Source organism: Amborella trichopoda, chromosome 12 (assembly GCF_054954075.1).
Source record: "Amborella trichopoda isolate Santa Cruz 75 chromosome 12, AtrichopodaSantaCruz75HAP2 v2.0, whole genome shotgun sequence".
NCBI lineage: Eukaryota > Viridiplantae > Streptophyta > Magnoliopsida > Amborellales > Amborellaceae > Amborella > Amborella trichopoda.
Window position 1 is genome coordinate 34,646,212 of NC_142347.1, and position 23,282 is coordinate 34,669,493.

At 37.2% G+C, this 23,282-nt stretch overlaps 1 protein-coding gene across 8 annotated transcripts; it reads right to left on the bottom strand.

Annotated features, from left to right (window-relative positions):
* Window positions 1-25: 25 nt before the first annotated feature.
* PUB49 (plant U-box 49) lies at window positions 26-19,156 on the bottom strand. 8 transcript variants are annotated; one of them, XR_016045250.1, is made up of 11 exons: window positions 18,932-19,156; window positions 18,734-18,796; window positions 18,447-18,550; window positions 9,593-9,684; window positions 9,319-9,408; window positions 9,154-9,229; window positions 8,703-9,047; window positions 2,686-2,942; window positions 2,092-2,380; window positions 633-734; window positions 26-528 (listed from the first exon to the last, which is right to left on the bottom strand). XR_016045250.1 is itself a non-coding variant. In XM_006841033.4 (11 exons), the coding sequence occupies exons 1-11, from the start codon at window positions 19,057-19,059 to the stop codon at window positions 331-333; spliced, it is 1,773 nt and encodes a 590-aa protein (XP_006841096.1). In that variant the 5' UTR covers window positions 19,060-19,156; the 3' UTR covers window positions 26-330. The 8 variants fall into 8 exon arrangements, 7 of the variants coding, with proteins under 7 accessions (XP_006841096.1, XP_088708926.1, XP_088708923.1 ...); XM_006841033.4 differs by having other exon boundaries at window positions 8,674-9,047; XM_088852800.1 differs by having other exon boundaries at window positions 17,154-18,550.
* Window positions 19,157-23,282: the final 4,126 nt, after the last annotated feature.

The following is a 23,282-nucleotide window of genomic DNA, read 5'->3' on the forward strand; positions in this document are numbered from 1 at the left end:
AAAATTCAGTACTAATTTACTCATGTTTTGAAAAGAGAGACTTGCAGGCGGTTTGGATTCCTCGCACATACCTAATCTGAAATGTCAACATGGTGGCCAAAATCATTTCAATCAGCCACTTAAAAAAAAATCTCATTTCTTTCCAGGAAAGCAATCTCAGCTGGAATCATGTGTACTTGGTAACATAGACAAAGTTACAATATGTTAACACTTTGGAATCGACTGCTTTCTAAACCAATGCTTTCTTTGGTTATAGTAGAGAGTGAAGAAGCAGTCGCAAGCATTTGATTTCCTTCACAAAACATATGTTACAACACTCGGATCACTCTCTTACCAAGCAGAGAAATCCTTGAATTCGGAGACTGAAGCGCTTACTTTCCTCTTCTTGATGTGGCCACTTTCCTCAGATCCTTTCTCAGCTTCTGGATTGATAGTTTTAGCTTTTAAATACTTGCCCACCCCACTGCCAATTGCAGGGGCTCCTGTTGTTCCTTTAACTGGATTGCTAAACCATGAACCCACTTTATCCTGAAATTGAACATTAGTTATTATCTCAGGACAATATAAAATTTTAAAGAAAAATCATCTACTTGGGAGCTATGATTGTTCAATATCAGAAGCTTAAAACTTACATAGTCGTCATCAACTTTCTCCTCCTCCTTTCCCTTCTCTTCTTCATCTGGTTCGGTGTAAGGATTTACAAATACTGTGACACTTGTTATCTTTATTTCTTCCTACATGCAAGCAGTGCCCAAGAAACTATCAAGCAATGTTCAGAGTTGTTGGATTCTGGCCAGGTTCTAAAAATTTTCTGGATTTGACATTGAAATATGCTCAAACTATCTTTACAGTAATTTGACTTCATATTAAGAAGAAAAAATCAAACTCAAGTTTCAACCTAAATATGAATATTGTCCAATATAGTTATTGCCCCTAAACAAAAACATGCACAAGATAAGATATGGATAGGATGCATAAATGGAATTTTGTGTAGGACAAATTTCTCAGTCAACTTCTCAAGAAACAAAATCAGACCGGACACAAGGAACAGTTACCATATAAAACTTCATGCAAATGGAAAAAAAAAGAAGCATGTATGTAGAACACATATATTCATGTTACGTGAAGACTAAAAGTTTCTTTCAACTATTTTATCCAGATTTAGTTTGAGAAAGCATATAAAACCTTACCAGGAACATTATGTCAGACATGTAATAACAGTGCACATATGAAGCCATTAGACCCTAAAAAATTTATGGCAGTTTATCAGCAGTTAGAGATGAGTCCATTGGTGATCTTGCTCAAATTTGAATAGCATTGGTTAAACATTCGAATATTTTAAATTTGGCCAACATCCTCATGTTTATGTAGTATTTATAAGTTTGATACTCAAGGAAGATAAAAATTATTCCATGTAAATCTGGTGTATCATTCAAATCTAATATGGTTCATCCAAAGGATTTTATTGTTAATGAGATTTAGCAGAAGCTCAGACTTTTGTTTTTCTTTTCTTTGATATAGGGCAATTTTACTCATATTTTTCAAGTTAATTTTTGTGCATGCGTGTGTCGCTAAGGCCTCACCATTTTCATGGCCATAGGATTCTTCATTCGAGAGATTTCAAGATTTCTCTGCTTGTATTTAATATGGTAATAATGCAATAACAATTAATTGATTATAAATACTTCTTAGAATTTCATAGTGACCATTCTCCAAAAAAAAAAGAATACTTCTTAGAATTACAACAAAATTGGGCATGTGCCAAAATAATGATTCCTTTCTACCGCTTTCATAGTTTCCATTATGACAAGTTGCAGCAGAACAATCAGAAGAATAAAGATGTCAAATCAATGATAAGCTGATCACAACAATCTAGAAAATCAAATCCAGTAATGATACGCTGATCACAACAATCTAGAAAATCAAATCTAGTAGCAAACAAATCGAAGTTAACATAAGGCACTTTTTCTAGCATACTATTTGGATATGGACTAAACAACATTTCTTCTGTCTGATACTGCTACATGCATTAACAATTAGATGATGATATAAAGCATTAGGCATCATCATCACATCTTGATTTTTGCTTACCAAAGGGCGATCATCATCATCAACAGGAACCTTCTCCATTAATGCCAGTGTGGTCATTCCACCCACTACTCTACCAAATACAGTATGTTTGAAGTTCAGATGCTTTGCAGACTTGTATAATATGAAAAATTGGGATCCATTCGTATGGCGCCCACTATTTGCCATGCTGACAATTCCCCTCTCTGAGTGAAGCAACTTTGAGTTCAGTTCATCTTGGAAAGGTTTACCCCATATGGACTCTCCACCTTTTCCAGTGCCTGTAGGGTCACCACCTTGAATCATGAAATTCCTGAAAAGAAAAACCAGAGAATACAACTTGAGACAACAACATTGTAGGAAAGAAAAGATATCAGCAAGGGGACAATATTTCAGAAAGAGAATGATAATCCAATGAGCTATGGAAAGCCATAATCCAGTGAAGCCATCACCATCCAATTAAATAGATGACCAGCATAGGACATTAGCCCCGTGATGCTACCACTCTCTCCACTTCATTGTCCATTATGGTTGATTGCTTTCCAAAATCCATAGAATCATAGTATAGTTTTATAACTTCACATAATATAAAATAAAAATGATACATTAGCAGCATACCTGATGCTTCTGTGGAATGCTACACCATTATAATAGCCACATTCACACAATGTAATGAAATTTTCACATGCTCGAGGAGTTATATCACAATGCAACTCAATGTTCAACTCTCCATGTGTTGTGTGCAATTGAACATAGCCTTTCTTAGTTGGGTTCTTCTCAACTTTGATGTATTCAAAATCATTCGTGGTTACAGGGTCATAACTGGTAGAAGTGAAAGATCGTGATGCTGCTCCAGTTGTGAAACGGCTTTTCACCTACAGAAAAGAATGATACCTACACCCTTTAAAGAAGGATAAAAACAAGAAATAATGGAAACCAAAAAACACAATTTCCAAGTTCACCACTGGTTTGTAATATATAGATTATAGAAGGAACACACACAAGAACAAAGTTAAAATGTGCAAACATATTTTGCATAATTTTCAAATAAAGAAAAGAACATTTAACCCAAAATCATTTCAAGAACAAAATTTTTCGACTTGCATGTAATAATGTAATTCCCCACAAAAAGAAAAACAAGACAACAACCATCATTCATGCAATGGAAGAAGATTCCTTAAGTCTAATTTCAAAGCCTGGAGTCGCCAACACTTTGGCGACTCCAGGTGAGGAAGAAGCTCCCCTCAGTGAGATCAATGTGCTCAATTTCCCGAAGTCAAGAGACCTGCTGCCTCAAAAAGGGATGAGGAAGTCTGACACCAAGGTCAAATACTAACCACTCTTCAAAAAAGAGGAAATTTTTTGGCACCAGAGATCTAGAATTAAGTGGTTTAGGAAGGCATAATATGGCACTTTTCCATAAGATCGTGAGCTGACGAAGAAAAACAAATACTATTGAAGATTAGAGACAGAGGCCTAGTCGAGGACAAGCCACCAGAAGTCAATTCAGTTAAAAGCAACATTTTTAGAGCCTGTTTTGGAGCCGATATCAGGTTAGACCAGGATGCTGAACTGGAATTTCCTAACTATTCCCAAGGAGAAGGCGGATTGGTTAGAGTGCCCTTCTAAAGAATATGAGATCCATAAGGATGTAGCTGACTTAGGCATGATAAGGTGAAAGGACCGGATGGCTTTCTGGATGCTTGTTCCATAATTTCTGCAATACCCTAACCCCAGGCTAGCTGCTTACCCAAAAAAAAAAACAAGGCTAGCTGGTCCTTTTTGAGAATTCTAAAATAGGGGGTATTAACCAGCAGATGAATTGCCCAAATTCCTAAAGTCGGGGGGGGGCTGAAGAGCCAAAAACTTTTAGTTGCAGAAGCCTCCTCAACAGCTTTTATAAGATTCTTTCCAAACTGTTGGCCTCTTGTTTGCAGTAGGTGCTGAGTTGTCATGTTCCCCTACCTAGGGCACTTCTGTAAACGATTGCCAAATTTTGGATGTTGCCTTGATGGAACAAGAATGCGTCCATGCCAGGAATGTCTGAATCAACTGAACTGGACCTCAATTAGGATTGGGAGGTGTATGACCAAGTAGAGTGGAATATATAGTCAAACAGGTTTTGGTCGAAAATTGAGAAATTAGATTTCGGAATGCATCGCTTCCCATACTTCTCAATACTAATAAATGGCTGTCCCCAACGTTTATTCCCTTTGTTGAGGGTCTCTACCAAGGTAACCACTCTCCCCTTGTTTGCTATAGTAGGAGATTCAACAGGTGCATTTCAAACCTCTACAATCAAAACTTGAGATTCAACAGGTGCATTTCAAACCCCTACAATCAAAACTTTCTTCAAGGATTCCCCTCTTGGGATTCTCGTATATCCCATGATTCAGTATGCAAATGATCCTTTAACCTCTTTTGAACACTCAGCAAGTAGACAATTTAGTATAGTTGCAGGATCTCCCAACTAAGGTGGTGATCCCGCTCTAGGATCACTCTCCGGCATTCTTTTGTCAGGATCACCATCATCATCAGAGCCTCTTCCCAACTATTTGGGGTCGGCTACATGAATCCTGGTCTATTATTCTGCTCTATCAAGGGTCATACTTTTAGTGAAGTCATAAATCTTAATATCTTTTCTCACTACTTCCAACCATATCCTTTTGGCCTACCCCCAAACCTTTTTAAGCCTTCCACTTGAACCAACTCGCACCTCCTAACAAGTGATGTATTAGGTCTGACTTGTACATGGCCAGCCCGCCTAAGTCTACTTCCTCTCATCTTATCACCTATTGGAGCCACACTTAAGTTCTCTCGAATGTACTCATTTCGAATTCTATCCCTTCTTATCTTGCCATTCATCCATCTCAACATCATCATCTCAGCCAAACTCATCATATGGGGTATGTTGTTCCTTGACCACCCAACATTTTGCCCTATAAAGCAAAGCTGGTCTCACAATTATCCTATAGAACTTCCCCTTCAGCTTCAGTAGTAATGCGGCAATCACATAAAACTCCAATTGCACATCTCCACTTTGCCCACCTAGCTCTAATTCTATGGGCGACATCTTCCTCAATCTCTCCATGTTTCTAGATTATTGACCTAAGACACTAAAAGTGCACTCTTTTTGGTATTTCTTGGCCGACAATGTTAACTACTTCCTCTACTCCTATTATTGCTTAACTTGCATTCTATATACTCTGTCTTAATCCGGCTAATTTTAAAATATTTAGATTCTAAAGCATCCTTCCAAAGTTCTAACTTTGTATTGATGCTGCTTCGAGTCTCATCAATCAAAACTATGTCATTCGCAAATAACATACACCACAATACCTCATCTTTTAGGTGCCTAGTTAAATCGTCTATAACTAAGACTAAGACGTATGGGCTCAACACTGACCCCTGATGTACTAAAAACTCATTTGTCTCCACTAGTTATTCTCACACTAGTTAGCACAACATCGTACATATCTCTCACCAAGTCTTTATAATATCTGGAGACTATTTTCTTTTTCAACACCCACCAAATTTAATCTCTAGGTACCCTATCATAAGTTTTCTCTAAATCAATAAAAACCATGTGGAGGTCTTTTTCTTTTGTCCTAAACTTCTCAATCAGTTACCTAAATAGGAAAATAGCCTCAGTTGTTGACCTTCCCAACAGTGTTTCAAAAAGTGCTAGGCGGCACCTAGGCGGTCAGGGTGGTCCAAGCTGCCCAACACCTAGGCGGCGGCCCAAAACCTGGGCGGCCCAGCAAAAACAAATTTTGTTTTGGAGTTTTCTCTCTCTAAAATAGCCTCTAATGGGTTTTAGGTTTCAAATGAACCTAAAACCCACAATTTTCCCTTTAGTATTAAAAAAAATGACCCAACAATACCCTTAAGGAGCCGCATTTCCACCCCTAGGCGGGGCGCAGGCCCTGGGCGGCCGCCTAGGAGAGGCTAGCGCCTAGGCGGGTTCTCGAGCACCTAGGCGAGTTCCCAGGCGCCTAGGGATATCCGCCTAGTTTGGCCGCGTAGGCCTAGGCAATGCGCTCAGGCCTTCTGAACCGCCTAGGCGGCCGCCCAAGCGCTGGGCAGTCCGCTTTTTAAAACAATGCTTCCTAGCATTCCTTTGCCAGGATCCCATTCCCTAACATTAGGCATCTTGTGCCAGACTTACTAAATCATAATCCACACCATATTGATTGCATAAAGCCATAATCACATCATAATTATAATTGCATCAATCTGTGCCTTATCAAAATATTATTGAAAGCTAATGAAATACCATTTGACGGCATTTTCTAATTTTTAATATAAACTGTACTTAATACTTTTCTATTTACTAATACTGATACAATATATCTAAAACCTTTTTATTAAAATTTCTATATTTAAAAACAGATGTATTAAATAATAAATTGTATATAATGCACTCTTGACCTAGAGAGCTTCTTGCATGTGGCGTTCCATTGCTCTTGCTCCAGCTCCCACTCCCACTCTCACTCCAAGCGACTATCATATATAGTTGTTCCTCAGGTGCTAAGTGCTTTACGACAATCCATCCCAAGACAAAACTTATTGGAGTTTGTGCTAGCCACAATACCAAACACTTGTTGGCAAAGAGGCTGGTATGTGGGACTGAGTCCTCACCCAACGAGTACCGCTGCCTTCTCTTATGCATCGGCAAACCTAGAAAGGCACAATGAGAGGGCCAATCAAAAAATTTGAGAGAAGGTGGCAAAGTTCAGGAGGGGGTTGGTGGCATCCAGCTTTCAACTGGCATAGAAAGTTACATTTCTAATGCCAAGTGGTAAATAGACGTTATAGAAGCCATCCTATCCAACATCTTGGTGTTTCAACTATTTCTCTTCAGGATGCCAATGGTCACTCTCAATAGGCTAGAGGACATGATGAGAGATTTCCTTTGGTTAGATCGGGGGAAGGTGGGGCACACATAATTTTTTTTCTTTTTTTTTTTAAGAATTGCTTACATTATAATTACTTACAAAAGGGCGGCACACATGAATTTCATTTGGCAAGATGGGATTCGGTGTTTAAACCTAAACAGGCAAGCAAATTAGGAATTTGGAAACTCAAAGATTATAATAATGCCCTTCAGAGTAAATGGTGATGGCACTTTGCAAGTCATAGTGGTCACTAGTAACAGCCTGCAATCCAGGAGTATGGGCTATATCAGTCTGGTTGGCTGCCTAAGAGCCTGCCAAATGCGCACACCTCTGGCGATGAGATAGGAATTGTCACCGTCCACTTTGACTTTAGCAATAGGACTTGGTTTGTGGTGAAAACTAGGAAGTGCATAGGCTATTGGTGGGATTTATGGACTGGGACTCCACTATCGAAATCCTTTTCCATAGACTATTCACCTAAATCAAAGACCAAAATGCTTCAATTGCAGAGTCTTACAAGGTGATTAGGGGCAACTGGTATGAACAACACGTTTCAGGAAAAAAACCTCGTAATTCAGAGATCCACATCCATGTTGCTCTGACGGATCTTATAGAGATTCAGTTCATCCCACATGTGTGAAGGGATAAATCGATTTGGAACCCAGCCTCCTCAGGTATCTTCTCCATCTCTTCTATGTAAAATACTGTGAACCCCAGCAACAATCTGTCACAGCAAACAAAGCCTGGTGTTCCCCCATCCCACCTAAGATCCAGGCATTCAATTTGCTGGTTGTTTCTAAGGAGGCCTTGAACATAGAACAGATTCAAAGGATAGGGATTCAAACCCAACCATTGTGTTGTGTAAAGATGAGGAGGAAAACATAGATAACTAGCTTATCCATTGCACTGTTCATTGCCCAAATCAGGGCTTTTATTCTCTGCCTTTTTGAATTGGTGTCAGTTTTTCCCAAAAATGTAAAATAGCTCTTTTGAGTCTACTTTCTCCACCACTTCTGCCATAGATCTGTTCCTTCGGTGAGCCTCTTTGTTGCCTTCAAATTGGTCTATATGGATGGAGCACATAGGAACATATTCGAGAGTAAGGAAATGCAGTTTGGTACTTTGAGAGACATTATCAATCCACCGTTAGTCTGTTACCTATTGGGCCCAGAACTGAAAGGACTTCTCGGATTGTTCAATGGCAGATGTTATACAAAACCGATGAATCAATTTAAGGGCGATGCTGATCACTGTTTTCGCGTCGAACTTGTGGTCCCCACTGCCTTCTCATCAAACTTAACTTTGCTGGATGCCATCTTTTGTAACCTGCTCTGGCAGGCATTGGAAGTATATGTAAAAGCAATTCAGCTGATTTATAACTGTCCTATTCAGGCTCCATTGGTACAATGAATTCCAAAGAAGGTACGTACGTTTCTGGAGGGCCTGAAATTGTATGATTATATAGATGGGATCCCCCCCTTCAGGTGGAAAGGGACTCATTGAATGTCTCTAGATGGGCCTCAAGGGATGCCACTTGTCCCCAGTCCTAATCAGGGCACAAATTATATCTTTTTGCCTCTGTCCATCTTGAACAGATACCACTACATGCATCCATGTCAATTTCTTTGCTATCAATATTAAAAGTCATCTTGCATAACAAAAAAGGAAATGGAAGAAGAGTTTGTAACTTATGAAAACTGAAACTAACCATTTTGGCATTCACAGGTTGTCGCTCACCAGCCATGTGCACAGCGATGTGTGCAGCTGTCTTATCGTCCGATGCTGCTTTGGCAGCTGCTGCACTTCTCCCATTTACTGAAGCTGATGCAGCATCTACTATGCTAAAAGACTGCGCATTTTTTTTCTCCCCATTTGCTTTCAAGTTTGAATTCTCTTTAATTTCTGACCTAGAATCTAAAATGGCAGCAAGGGCAGCAGCTCTTTCATGTTGGGCTTTATTACCACCTCCACCATGCAAGGCAGTTTGCCTTCCCTTCTCAGTTCCAAGTTCTTTCAACATCTGCTTGATATCACCAGATGCATTGATGTTATAGAATGGGTCCTCTTGCATCTTCCTTAGTTCTGGCAGAATATTGATAGATATATTTAGCAATATACTAACAAGCCGATTAATGCATATTGATGCTTGAAAATATAGGTGGGTAAAAATAACGAAGAAATTGCTCACCTTCATCATCAACTTTCAAGCCATTTTTAACATGATCAAAATCTGTGAGGACCTTTGCATCAAGGGCATTTGGGTTCTGCAATGAAAATATTAAAACCCAGTTGAAGACAACATATCCTGACAGTGAAAATGAAGGAAAAGTGCTGCATCACTATTTCATTTTACCTGAATCGTGATTAGATCTTCTCTTGTAAAAGGTTCATCTGTGAGTAACTCCTTCCAGTTCTTGGATTTCAGATTCAGTTCTTTGACTGCCTGAAATTAAATTATTAAAATAGTCAACTAAAAGAGTTTCAAGGTCAGTGCCCAGATTTCGTACCTGACAGCATACTAACTGCAGTATCCAACAAAGATATCAAACAAGAGAAAAATGATTGAGCCAAAGAAACCAAATTATCAAATGTCAAAACTCTAAACTACAAGAAAAGCAATAGACTACCTCATAAGAGAATACATTTCCTGTTGGTCTAACTGCAACTATGTATGTGAACTCTGTAAAGACTTTATTCAAAACTGGGCAATGGAACTCTCCTACAATGGAAGAAATAATCCAACATTAGACATATATGTAACATGTCTAAGTAAGAACTCTAAGACCAGGATGTATCCTCCAATATTAAGTCGGTAAAATGTTTATCAAGGCATTATGCGAAGGACCAAGAAGAATTTATATACTTAAGATTTACAAAAATGAGAGAAGAAGATCACAAAGATTAGTAGTTATTCCAAGTTCCAAAGCTTAACAAAAATGAGAGAAGAAAATCAAAAAGATTGGTTGTTATTCCAAGTTCCAAAGCTTACTGCTACTGAGACCTCTGATGCACCCTTAGTTGCCAACGAGTATTAAGAATATAAATATGTATATTAATCTGTAACTACAAGCATGTTTTAGTTGTTTCTGCTGTACTTAATAAGAATCAACTATATCAAAATTCTGTCCGCTTTAACATGGGATCAGGTGACACCCTAACTGACTAATACTAATTTTTAAGGCCCAAATTGGATCAGCTTCTAGGGTGGCCAGGGATAAAAGAATGAAGGTTCATAAGCAAGCAGGGGTATGGATCTCTAATTTTTATGGAAAATCACATATGTGGGATACCTAACACTTACTACACCAGTGACGCAAGTTAGTCTAAGAACTTTTTGAGCTCTGCCCTTTAATCGATTTTATGTTTTTAGGAGACATTGAAGCCCATCCAAAACTTCTACAGAAAGTTGCAATTCTTCAGAAGTTTGGGATAATTTATTTGTATTGTTCACTTTCTCTTGTAATTGCACTCAACTGGAGTAAGTTTTCCCAGCCTAGTATGGATGTCTGCATGAGTTTGGGAAGAGTTAGATGGATACTTAACGTTCCTCTTGCCACTCACGCATATAATTAGCGAGTTTTTGAATCAATATGCATGTTTGAGACTCTAAATATAAACGAAACCAAAATCAATAGTTCACCTTCTCTGTACCTCCCTTCAGACAAAGTTTGGTCTTGATTGGATAAGTATCTTCAAAGATATCATATTCACTTGTTTTTACAGCCCTCACAGCAGTACAGACATATTGATTGATTGCAGTTGCACAAATGTTGACACACGTTTGGGTGTGAGACCCTAACAGACTAATATGTCCCGGGGCAAGGCCAACTTTTCACATATTTTGATTAGTGAATTAAATTAATATCATATTCTCTAGTTTTTTTTATAGCCCTCACAGACAGTATAGATATATCGATTGGCTGCATACGTGTTTGGGTGTGAGACTCTAACAGACTAATACATTCACCGTGCAAGGCCTAGTTTTCACATATTTTGATCAGTGGAACAAATTGATGCAACACATGCTGGGGAAATCCCCCATGGACACAATGTCTTCCCTTCAAATCTGTTAGTTTCAGGGATTACAGCCTTATGTAATCTAACAGACCATGTGCCTTTGAAAGTTAGGCCATAGGGTAGTTGTTGCTTCATAGGAATTTAGCAGAGCCCAAAAATAAACCCCTTCCAAGATCCAATTTTAGAAGAGGAAACGGCTTTAGTGGACGCCTTTTAGAACCAGTGACATTCACTTTGGTAGTTCACCTCTAATTCATCCAAGCACTTGCTGATAATATTGGATGGTCGTTTTTAGGTCACATTTGCAAAATCTGCCCCTAGCAAAATAAATGTATAAAACAATTAAAAAAAATGAAAAGAAAAGAGAGATGCAAAATGATTGGACCAGATGGCGAGAATGGAGATTGTCTTTAAACAATGACACTTGGTAGCTCTTTAGGCATATGCCATTGATCTTTTCCTCTATTCTATCTTTCTCTAATTAGCCATCTGATTCAAAGCCACTACAGTTGGTTGTTACCAATGGCTCTTCATGCTGCTATAACAAGGCCTATCATCAAAGTTTTTCTAAAATGTGAGTTACTTCCTAAATGAGAGATTCTGTAATTTTTTTATGGAAAAGGTTTATATAAGGTTGCAACCTTATAATATAGAAGTAAGGTGCACCTCAAAATCCAGCACAAAAGAGTGTTCCCACATTGGAAAACTGTCCAATTGATCATCTCAACCTCAAGATGTATGGGTATAAAGAATAAAAAATGAAAGATAGAAAGAATTTCACGTCCTAAAATTAGTGTATCTTGTCACAAGTTATCTAGACTGCCTATTTTCAAGATTTTCAAGTGTTCACAAATCTGCTCTATCTAAACCTTTTTGAAATTTGGATTTCATACTTAGGGTTGAACATTTATTTTTCTTCCAATACCACAAGTACATCTTCTAACAAAATTTAGAGGTGCCCCTTGTATAGTATAAGGTAGCACCTTATACAAACCTCACCGTTTTTTAATCACTAATGATTCATTGAAGGGTAGGAAGGCACTAGTAAATGAGATTCATAAGCAAGAGCTGAAAAAAGCTTCAAATCAGGAGGGCCACCCTTAGTATGAGGATCATATAACTAAGGTTCACACTTCACACAAGTATAGAAGTATGAGATAATAATTAATCCTTAACAAATAGGAACCCAATAGACATAGATTCTCTTGCAACATCCCAACGTATTATGCAACCACAGCAAGGACCACACTGCATATAGCTCACTATTTGGGCTACCTAGATAAATCTCCATAGGCAGCGCATTCATATGAGAGTGCAAACACAATGTGATGCACCCGCTCATGCAGCCCCTGCATGTTGATGGAAAATTTCCACGAGTAAGGGTAAAAAGTTTAAGTTCCCCTCGGAAAGTAGGGAAATGGATTTTTTCCCTTTTTCTTTTTGCCCTTGGGGGGGGGTTAGCCCTACGAACCAATATTTGTTGGTTGTCAAAGGATTAAACTCAGAAAAAGAAAATGGAATATTTTTTATTTAAAAATGTTCAAAACACGTTGGGGATTTTGTAGGTGAAACCGATTTGAATTTGAGCTATATTTTAAAGGATTTTGAGCAAAGATTTATTGGGCAATTGGGGGTTTCCAGGAGCAAGGAGATTAAAACTATAAATTAATGTTTCTTTCAATTCAGATTTGTTATTGAAACCAAGAGCAATTTTTCGATAAGTTTCATTGCGCATTGCCTATTTATTTTTTTCTTAACAATATCTCCATATTCTTTGAGTAACAAAGATCTGGAGCATAGTGTGGAAATATGCAAAACTAACCCACCCCAAAGATAGAAATGGTTTTACTGTACACAATGGGGGAAACCTTATGACAGGTTTTCTGGCAAAAGGAATATCTTGTTGATACTCTGAGAAATATAAGGGAATGTGCAAAAGCAACCATTGAAACTAAATTAGAGGATACATTGATAGCTAAAAATAAACAAACGATAGAACTGGAGCATCAAAAATTCTTGAATAAGGTTTGAACATAGCTGCGGGAACCTTGGGGGTAAGGCCAAGGTCCCACCTTAGGAACTCTATCTGCAGTTCCTCTGAGGGATCTCAAAGGAGAAATAGGGATCTCGCTTCCTATAAAAAGGGATCTCGGTCTAAATGCTTGTAGGATCCCTCCAAGGAGAGGAGCTATACTATTAATTGATTTCCTACAGCTCCTCTCCTTAGTATCATATGTTTATTTCTTTAGAATAAAATAAACCATGGTGCATACCACATCTTAGTACACTAAAATTATGGTATTAAAAAGCTACATGTTAATATCATTATATTAAATTGGAGTACTATAACAATGGCATTGGTACTAAGCTAAGTTGTATGATGATAGATCAAGCAGGCATTGATTCAATCTTAATTCTATCATATACTATTAATTGATCCCATTTTGTACATAATTGAGCTTAGATTCCTCCAGGCCCAATCCTCGATCCTAGTGGCACGGAATCTTGCTCCCAGCCATCCTAGGATCTAGCTCCTTAACTTGTTGAATGTACCGACGTTGATTCTAACACCAGGGAGTTTCCACCTTATGGTGGTTCGGTGTTCCCTAAACTAATCTTGCTCCTGCCTCCAAAAACTATGGGTTTGCATATATGACGATGAAGCTGAAGATGATAATGAAGTTGGAAGTGGTCGTAGGATTACGGGGGAGATACTCCCAATGTTAGGCAAAAGAGACCACATCCAAAAGGGCCAACGGATTAATTTTGCACACCCATCCCGAGGTTGTGGTAAAGGATAGAAGGAACAAGGGACACTACAATTAAGAAACAATAGAAAAAGAAGAATTATCAAGGTCTGCAAGCACATTGCCAAATGGTTTCAACAATCTGGTGTTCCATCTAATACTACTTACCTTGACATCTTCAAGGTTATGATTGAGGTAATCAAGCAACTTCGCCCATGGCTCAAACCCCCTACAACTCATGAGCTTAGAGAATGATGCCAGAAAAAAAAATCCAGAAAACAATAAAAGATAAAATAAGGGATGAGAGAATATACGCTCTCTCAGGGTCTACAAGGGAGTACGGAATCCCTAAATATCTCTTCCCAAAATCAAAAAAAAACTTTCTTTACTCTATTCACCACCTTCCGCAATAGGGATATATCTCCCTTTTAAATTCAAATTAAAAAAATAAAATAAAAAAACATAAAATAGAACTCCAAAAATATTCTCTCCCCACATTCTCTTTTTCTTTACCCCACTTTTTCCCTCTCCTAGTCTTAGTAAATCTCCCTTTTCCCAATCTCACGTAATCTCTTCATAAGAAAATCTCTTAAGTCAAGTAAATCCCTTAAAACTAGGACTCCCTTATCTACAACCTTTAACAAAATATATCCTACCAAACTCCCATAGAAAACTTCCTATTTTGCCCCTTAAATATCTACAAAGAATAAAAGATAAAAATAACCCTACACATAAAATCTAAAAATAGCAAAATAAAAAAAAACACTATAGTATTGTCTCGAGGTTGGAAGAAGCTCAACCTCAAGCTTGTTGAACTCAAATCTTTTAGAAGCTTTCTCAAAAGTTGATGATGCAATCCCCATATTCTTTTGCGTAATTTTTCTTCTTCAAATAAACAATTGATCCAACACAATATGTAGTGGAACTCTAAAATGCCAAACTCTAGAATACTAGACTGAATCATGATTTTTCTCACAAGGTTGGATTTCACGTACTGCGTTACACATATCTTCTTCTTCATAACTGATGTTCGAAGATTCTTGTGCTTTTGAGTTATTGACATTATCTTTTGCATTGAGATCTCTCTCTTCATGTTCTTGTTCATCTTGTTGTAATCTACTCTCTTCATGTTCTTGTTCATCTTGTTGTAATCTACTCAGCTGATCTTGTAAATATCGTCGTATTACTCCGCCAAGGTATTCCAAGTGTCACTCAAATTTTTATTCCAATTGCTCAAATATTTGATCAAATCAATCCAAATGGTGAATAGATCACTGATCTCAAGGCTCTGATACCAACTGATGCGGGGAAAAAATAATAAGCAAAAAAATAAAAAGTAAAAAATAACAATAAAATGTTGAGAGACAAGGGAGTCCACCCAAACATCTCTTCACAAGATCAAAGAAAACTCTTTCTTTACTCTATTCACCATCTTCCATAATAGGGATGTCTTTCCCTTTTAAATGCAAACTAAAAAAATAGAATAAAATAAAATTCCAAAAGTATTCTCTCTCCCCACATTCTATCTCTCTTTACCCACATTTTTCCCTCTCCTAATCTTAGTAAATCTCCTCTATCCCAATCTCACATTAATATCTTCCTAAGAAAATCTCTAAGTCAACTAAATCCCTTAAAACTAGGATTCCAATGTCTACAACCTTTAACAAAATATATCCTAACTACCATAAAAAATTCCTATTTTGCTCCTTAAATCTCTACAAGGAAGAAAAGACAAAAGTAACACCACACATAAAATCTAAAAATAGGTAGGAGAAGATTTTCAATTCCCATAGAGATGGATAGGAGAAGTACGGCCTCACAATCATGTGTGATGGATGGTCCGATGAAGGACCCATTCAACTGTTAAGTATTTGGTCAATTGTTCCTCATGGACTTTTTTTTCTTTAAGTTTGTCAATGTATTGGACCAACATGATACAAGTTGCTTGTTTGAGTTGTTGAATCAAGTGGTAGACAAGGTTCGGGAACGCATGTGGTACAAGTTACAATGATAATGTTGTCAACTATTTTTCAGTTGCACGCTTGTTGACATTGGAGAAAAAACATGTGTTATGTTTTGGGCTCCTTGTGTAGCACATTGTCTAGACCTCATGCTTAACGAAGTTACTCAGGTTTAAGCAAGCCATACATTGCCAAATGATTTAAAAATTCAGTGTTCCATTTAATACTATTTACCTTGATAGCTTCAAGGTGAGGATATTTTGCCAAGAGCTCAAACTACAATTCATGAGCTTAGGAAGCCCCTATTGAGAGATGCGATGTTAAGAAGATTTTTGAATTCCCATAGAGAGAGGTGGGAGAAGTATGGGGTCACAATCACGTGTAACAGATGGTCCGATGAAGGATCCATTCAATTATTAAATATTAGGTCAATTGTCTCTTGTTTGAGTTTGCTGGATCAAGGTGTTGAATGAGGCTCGCGAAAGCATGTGATACAAGTAATCACAGATAATGCTATCGATTATTCTGCAGTCAGGCATTTGTTGACATTGAAGGCAAAGCATATGTTATGTTTTGGACTCCTTGACACATTGTCTAGGCTAAATGCTTAAGGGCATAGGGAAGTTCCCCAGGTTTGAAGGGGTGATAAAGAAAGCTAAGGCAATCATCGATTCCATTTGTAACCAATAAATTAGTCCTAAGCATGATGAGGGAGTTAATGAATAAGAGAGTGAGACAAGAAATTACTGCATTTGCCAAAACCTACATTCTCCAAAGCATATGCAAGGATAAGATGCTTTAAGAAGCACGTTCACTTCAAAAAAATTGATTAGACATATGTGGTCAAGGCATCCAGATGGGAGAAGGTCTCAGAAAACCATGTTAAATTCACTTTTAAGGGTAACAGTCCACTTCAGATTGGATATTTCTTGTCCTTTCATTGACAGTGCTAAGTTTAATTAATGGTTCTGTGAAGCCCATCATGGGCTTCATACATGAGGCAATGAATCGAGCAAAAGAAGAAATCAAAAGTAGATACAACCTTACAATTGAAATCATAGATTCCATACAGCTGGATATTTTTTCAATTCATCCCTTCATTACAAACATCCAGGCAATAAATTAGGTTATACAATCAACAGAGGCTTCTTGGATGTTTTAACAACATTGGTTCCTGATTCAAGTATACAAGATAAAATCCAAAGTGATGAATTAATAAAATTTCATTTTGCATTAGAGGACTTTGGACGAGATATAGCAATCCAAAACAGGAGCACAACACAACCAAGTAAATTATGAATATGCAAGTTCGAATTCCGCAGACTCAAAAACAGTGAAATTTTTTCCTAACCGCATTGTACCTTTACTAAAATTTTAAATATGCAGCTGAGGGGTGAGCATCTTATGGGAGTGAGATACCAAATCTACAACATCTCCCTATTTGAGTGTTGAATATCACTTACAGTTCATCCGGTTACAAGCAACTAGAGCATATTTGAGCATGCAAGTCTCTTTCTGCTTGGTTGTCAAGAATCTAGATCATCAAAATCTATTAGGCATAGGTTAAGCAACCCTGTTGTTTTCCTTTGCTTGTTGCATTTCTTTCTATTGCAGCTTCATAGTAAAAGAAGGAACAGGATAGAGCATTAAAAAATTAAATGGCCTAGTATATGTCAATACAATAAATGCCTTAGAGAGAGGTACTAGAAGTGCATTCAATGAACATTAACCCTATTGTCTTGGATGAACACAACGACCCAAGTCAATAGATCCTAAATCCAGAACAGGTGTTCTAGTTTGAAGACTTGGGTTGGATGTCAAAAGGGCTTGAAGGGTTGACAAAACCTTAGGCCTACCACTAGACTATAAAAGAAGAGAGTTGGGTCCACATGTACAATGGTTTCAAAGATTGAGGCGGAGGCAGCTGAATCAAAGAAGGCTGAGGAAAGAAACATATGTTAATAAGGGGAGTTTCATGCGGATAGTGATGGCCCAGCTTCGGATGTGGAATAGATAAGAAGAGATGCACACACAGATATGATTTGAAGTTTGATTGGCTTGGAGTTTGATTGAATGTGCACATGATAAATCTTATTGTACGCGTACCACATGACTAGTCCTCAAAAATAGGAATTGTTTGAAGTAGTTCGTCATTGTTAGTATGCGTGTTATGGAAATTGCACTGCAGTTATTACTGGCATCATCATTATTTGATGCTTACAAGTTAACCAAGCTATAAGCAATCGCAAAGCAACAATGCACATTCAATAGAGCAATGAAACAAGAAAAAAACTCAATGGTTGAGAGAAGAAATCAAATCCATGTTTTGAAATAAAGAGCACATGAAAACGCAATGCCAATAAGAAAGCAAAACATGCCAAAGAACAGAAAAAATTTAGGGCCAGTTTGGATCGCGCTTGTAAGCGGTCTCAAAGCGCAACATTATTGCCGATGGGTAAAGAACAGCTTCTTCGATCTTAACCCTATCAGTGATAATTCCCTCGTTACATAAAGGTAGTGCCAATACGCTATGGACAAGCATGCCAGGCCAAAAGCGGCATAATGAGGCTCGCACATATAAGGTGGCACTATTGGCAACTTAAACGCGACCCAGACAGGCCCTCCAAATACAACACTATTACAACAGCAGCGTGAAAAACCTTCAATGTAAGGAACTAGATAGCTTATTACTAATATGTTCAAGCTGTAGTTAACCATTCCTCAAAAAAGGATATGTTCAAGCTGAGTTTCCACACCTTCTGAGTTCTTGTGGAAATGAAGGGGAATGAGGTCAGAAACCTTTAATGACGCCCCACTAACAGGATGCTTCCCAAATTTATTGATGTAAGGAATAATATTCCTGCAAAAAGGAGATAAAATAAAAAGAGAACAAAATTCAACAAACAGAAAACACAGTCGATATGAAAAGCTGCAAAACTAGAATATCCTGCAAACCTAGTATTATGAAAAAAGAAATAGTCTAAAGCGCAGTGAAGATAAACAGAGATGTAAACTTGGCAGAAAGGGGCATGTAAAAACCCACATCGCATCAAATACACTCCCATCAGATGTGCAAACAGCATCCTCGAATGGCGTGAATGAAAGCCTGAAACCCACAGAAAAGGGGAAAAAGCCAGAGAGAGAGCCATCACTCTCATTAGAAGATTAAATTATGCAAGATAATTAAACAGAGAAAGCATAAACAAGAGAGAGAGAGAGACAGAGAGAGACAGAGAGTTACGAGCAACAGTAGAAGGGCAACCGCTTGAAGGGAGTAGTGAGATCTTTGGATTTGGCGCCCCCCCATTCAGTAGCCCACTCTGTTTTCGTGATGAACATCCGGTCCTTGCTGTGCTGCTTCTTCCCCATCTCTCTCTATTCGCTCTCTCTAACTTCTCAGAGATTTAACCCCCTCTCAAGCGTGTATTGTGAGATTGATCACACTCGTTTTCTCTCTCTGCATATCAACCCATGAATTTCCCGCTTCCGGTATTGAAAGCAAAGCCGCCCTTTCAAGGGGGAGGGCACAATTGACCTTTTTCCCTCGCGCCTTCTTCCTCTCATTTACGCGACGCCGGCTGGTCGCGTCGGTACCAGTGATCTTAGTGGAGCGCATTCAACGTAGTTGCGCGGGCGTATACTGTATGCTACGCCCTCCGGCTATAGATGTACTAGGGGGGTGAAGGGGGGTTACTAGTATAGTTAGTAAGCAGATGAATAAATGGGCTCACCCTAAAATCGGACATAAATAATTTTTATTTAAAAAAATCTGATGAAAAAATCGGTTCAAACATACGGATCGGTAAAAATAAGATATCACAAAAAATCAGAGTAAAAAAAATGAATAAGTTTAAAATATTAGAAATTTTGAAATTTTAAAATATAAAAAATATGTGAAAGCCATCAATAACTAATCCATCTATAAAAACTATACTAGACTAATATAATTAAGTCAATTAATTTAGATGTTTCATGACCATCATCCCATCATCTAATATTAAATACAAATTAAGCATAAGGCATAATAAAATCAATAAAAAACTTACGAGTTTGGGAAGTTGCAATCCCGAAGACATGTAGTCATGCATCATCATCATCATATGTGAAGCTATAATCATTTTCTGCCTCTTCAGAAACCTTTTAAGGGAATAAACCAAGTTGTTTAAGATTAATTACATTACAATCACGAATTCCATTTTCACGAGATGCAGCATCATATTCGAGCTCGTTTTTATGGAAACCAAGTCGGTTAACATAGTTGTTGTCAATTTATTCTTTTTTTTTTTTTTTTTGAATCACCTCAAAAGCATTCCAACTTCTTTTTTTCTTTTTGTTTAAGTCACCTCAAAAGCACTCCAATTTCTTTCGCACGTTGATAAGTTACATGGTTGGCCCAAAATCCGAATAGCAATCATTAGAACTACTGGAATGTTTTCTCCATATACTTCCCACCAAACTCCTACATAATGAAAAAATTTTAGCCACATATTCAATACATAATTAAAAGTGAAATAAATTTTATTTTTTTAAAATACTAGAAAAATAAATAATACAAGAAGATACAAAAAACTAATAATCAAGAAGATACTTACGCGGATGAGCCATTGACAATAATTACATCGCAACACCATCAAGTATATTTGAATCCGGCATATGGTAGTTTAACAACTCTGAAAAGGGTACATTTTTTGTTGTCTGAATGATATATCTGAAATAAAAGTAAAGTCAGCCTTCCTTTTAAAATTATCAAGTTTAACAAACCCACCATTCATTAAAGTTAGATTAAGATATGTAGTAGCAGCATGAATGAAGCAGATTATATTTCCATTTCGTTTTTTTTCAAACATCTTCAACAATTCAAGATCTCTAGATTCATTGTCATTACAATTCCTGTTTAGTGCTACCCACGCCCTTTACATTGCATCGTATAAATATCACATGGTTGACCTCTCAGTATTACACAAATGAAGTACCTTGAGAAGAGGTGTAAATAACTGGAGCGAACTATATTTTCTTGTCGTTCCAATAGGAGGAAATCCCAAATATTTATACAAGAGTTGCAATGCATATATACACGATATTGCCTACATAAGAGGGATTTAATACAACTACAACAAAGAGATTTGTTACAACTACAAATAATGAATCTTATCTTTTCATGTTAGGAGTTATCTTATCATATGCAATCTCCTTAAGATTAGGCATAAGTTTATCTTTGATGTATTTTCTTACATTCACCCTCAAATTGATGGGGGTGTAACAATATCAGTTTCCTAATCAAATAGTTGTGGTGCCCTTTAGGTAATGTCTTAGTGAAAATGTTAGCAATTTGATCCTTATAAGGGATTCAAGGAAGTGTTATTTCTCCCCATGCAAATTTTTTCTCGTACAAAATGACAATCTACCTCAATATGTTTTATTCTTTCATGGAAACCAGGATTGCTTGCAATTTTCACTGAACTTTCATTATCACAAAATAGAGAGGTTGGAGAAGCTGAAGCGACCCAAGTTAAATTATATGATCAACCACGGTGTATATAAATTCAATTTTTATTTATTTTTCTTATTATTACATCAGCAAGACCATTCACAATGTCCAATTATAAATAAATAAAAGAAGAAAAACATAGTTCTTACTTGCTACCACTATAGAAAATAATTCCTTAAATCAAAACATTGACTCATTGCTTTATGGGAATAAAAGATCTCAACATAAAAAAAAAAATTTAAATAAGTAAAATTGTCGAATATTATTTCAACCGGGAGTAATACACCCTACTTCGAGTCTCCTTGTTCCAAATGGTGCTTGAGATCAATTATCAATCTATTGATTCTCCTACTTGTGGCAAAACCCTCTCAATGACATATGGATATCGATCTAGAACCTACTACCTAAAGTACCAATGCCTTAGTCTTACTCAAGCCTCTTGGCTTGATCTTTAAAGAGGGAGAGATTTATATGCAAGGGGATGCTCCCCTTGCTACCCACGAATCAAAAATCAATCCCAAATTAGGTTGTGCCCCTTAGAATCCACAAGAGAGATATATCGAAGATAGCTTGGGCGTGCCCTTTTGGGAATAGAGTAGTTTAGGTTGGGGTGTGCCCCCTCTTGAAACTTACGAAGAGGGAGATGAAACTCTAGGTTGGGGCATACCCCCTTTAGAATTATTGGAGAGAAAGAGAGAGATAAAATTCTTAGAGAGAGAAGAGAGAATTGGTGTAGAGATTTTGATAAGGGATGAGAGTCTCTTACATAGATTTTTTATGTCTTAGAGTTTGTGGTCTTTAGTGAGATCAAATATTCACCGTCGATCTAAGGAGACTTGTAAGGTGAGAAATGTAAGTCATCCATTCATTTGATTCATCATCAAGATTCAAATGAAGGTGTTAGAACTTTATCATCCATTTCTTAAACATATTCTCATCAACTATTTAGATAAGGAAAATATTTCACATACTTTTTTTCTAATAAATATACATTCCTTAGTTATTGAATCAAGCAATCTTGATACATAAGACTTTCTAGAATTTCAATATTTGATTTTATTGTGCAAGTTGGCTTTATCCAAAATTAGAAAGTCAACTAGAATGAGATAACCATCAACACATTATGCAACTTGATCAATCCGTATGGATGTGGCGTGCCACCATTTGATGGCCTCTCATGGGCCCCACCCAATTACCAAATGTGTTAAATGGGCCTCCATATTTTGTGGAGGGTCCCATATATTTTTAGAAAATATAAAAATTGATTTTTAGAATTTAAATCTCTTAGTTTATTAAAAACATTAGAAAATGACTTTATCTTATGTTATAAATCCAAATGACAAAAAAATATCAAAAGAAATGTAAAAATTCAAATAAACATTCTAAAAATCATATAACATAAAATTAATTAAAACTAATTAATTTTGATAGGAATCAGATCCGTATAGGTCTAAAATTTTTATCAATGCATTGGAGCCCTCCACATTTAACTGCGGACCACGATCCACCTAGCTTTCTCAAACTGACCCAGCCGTTCTCATGACCCACATTCTACTACAGAGGCTCATGATTGGACCACCAAAGTGAACTAATAGGCTAAGGGATGTAATTTCAGTCTGTGGATTTCAAGTTTTTTCCTAGAGACAAAAACTATGATCCCCCAGACCATGATGTAACCACGACTCTATGATACATAATGGTAATTTCTGGCACATATACATACTTCACCCTCAATGATGGATCACTATCTCAATACGACTATCTATGTACATGTCGTATGATGATACAACGATGATTAACCTTATCTCTAAAGGCTATTCATCACACACAAGGGCCACACAGTCCCTCGACTCTCATCCGAGCATATTTCGACCTCATTAAGGACTAATCCACTAAACCGTTCTCTGTCGAATCTCCATGCTCAGGTATCTTTGGTTTTTCGAACACGGCTGCCTTAGCATGTCGAGCCCAGTTTGAGCATCAACAAATAGCATTTATATGGTATAGTCCATAAGAGGACCACATTCCCACTGAGTTTATGTTTCGCTATATAAAATTATGAACTTTTATTAAGAGGTATGAGAGTAGTGGTGGTAGCAATGAT

Bases quoted from the DNA above. Each gene is read 5' to 3' on its own strand.
- PUB49 (XM_006841033.4), bottom strand. From the start codon at position 19,059: ATGGGGAAGAAGCAGCACAGCAAGGACCGGATGTTCATCACGAAAACA. The intron at 18,797-18,931 runs GTAACTCTCTGT...TGTGGGTTTCAG, and splicing joins TTGCCCTTCTACTGTTGCTC to GCTTTCATTCACGCCATTCG. The intron at 2,943-8,673 runs GTTAGTTTCAGT...TCTTTTCTGTAG, and splicing joins AACCTGTGAATGCCAAAATG to GTGAAAAGCCGTTTCACAAC.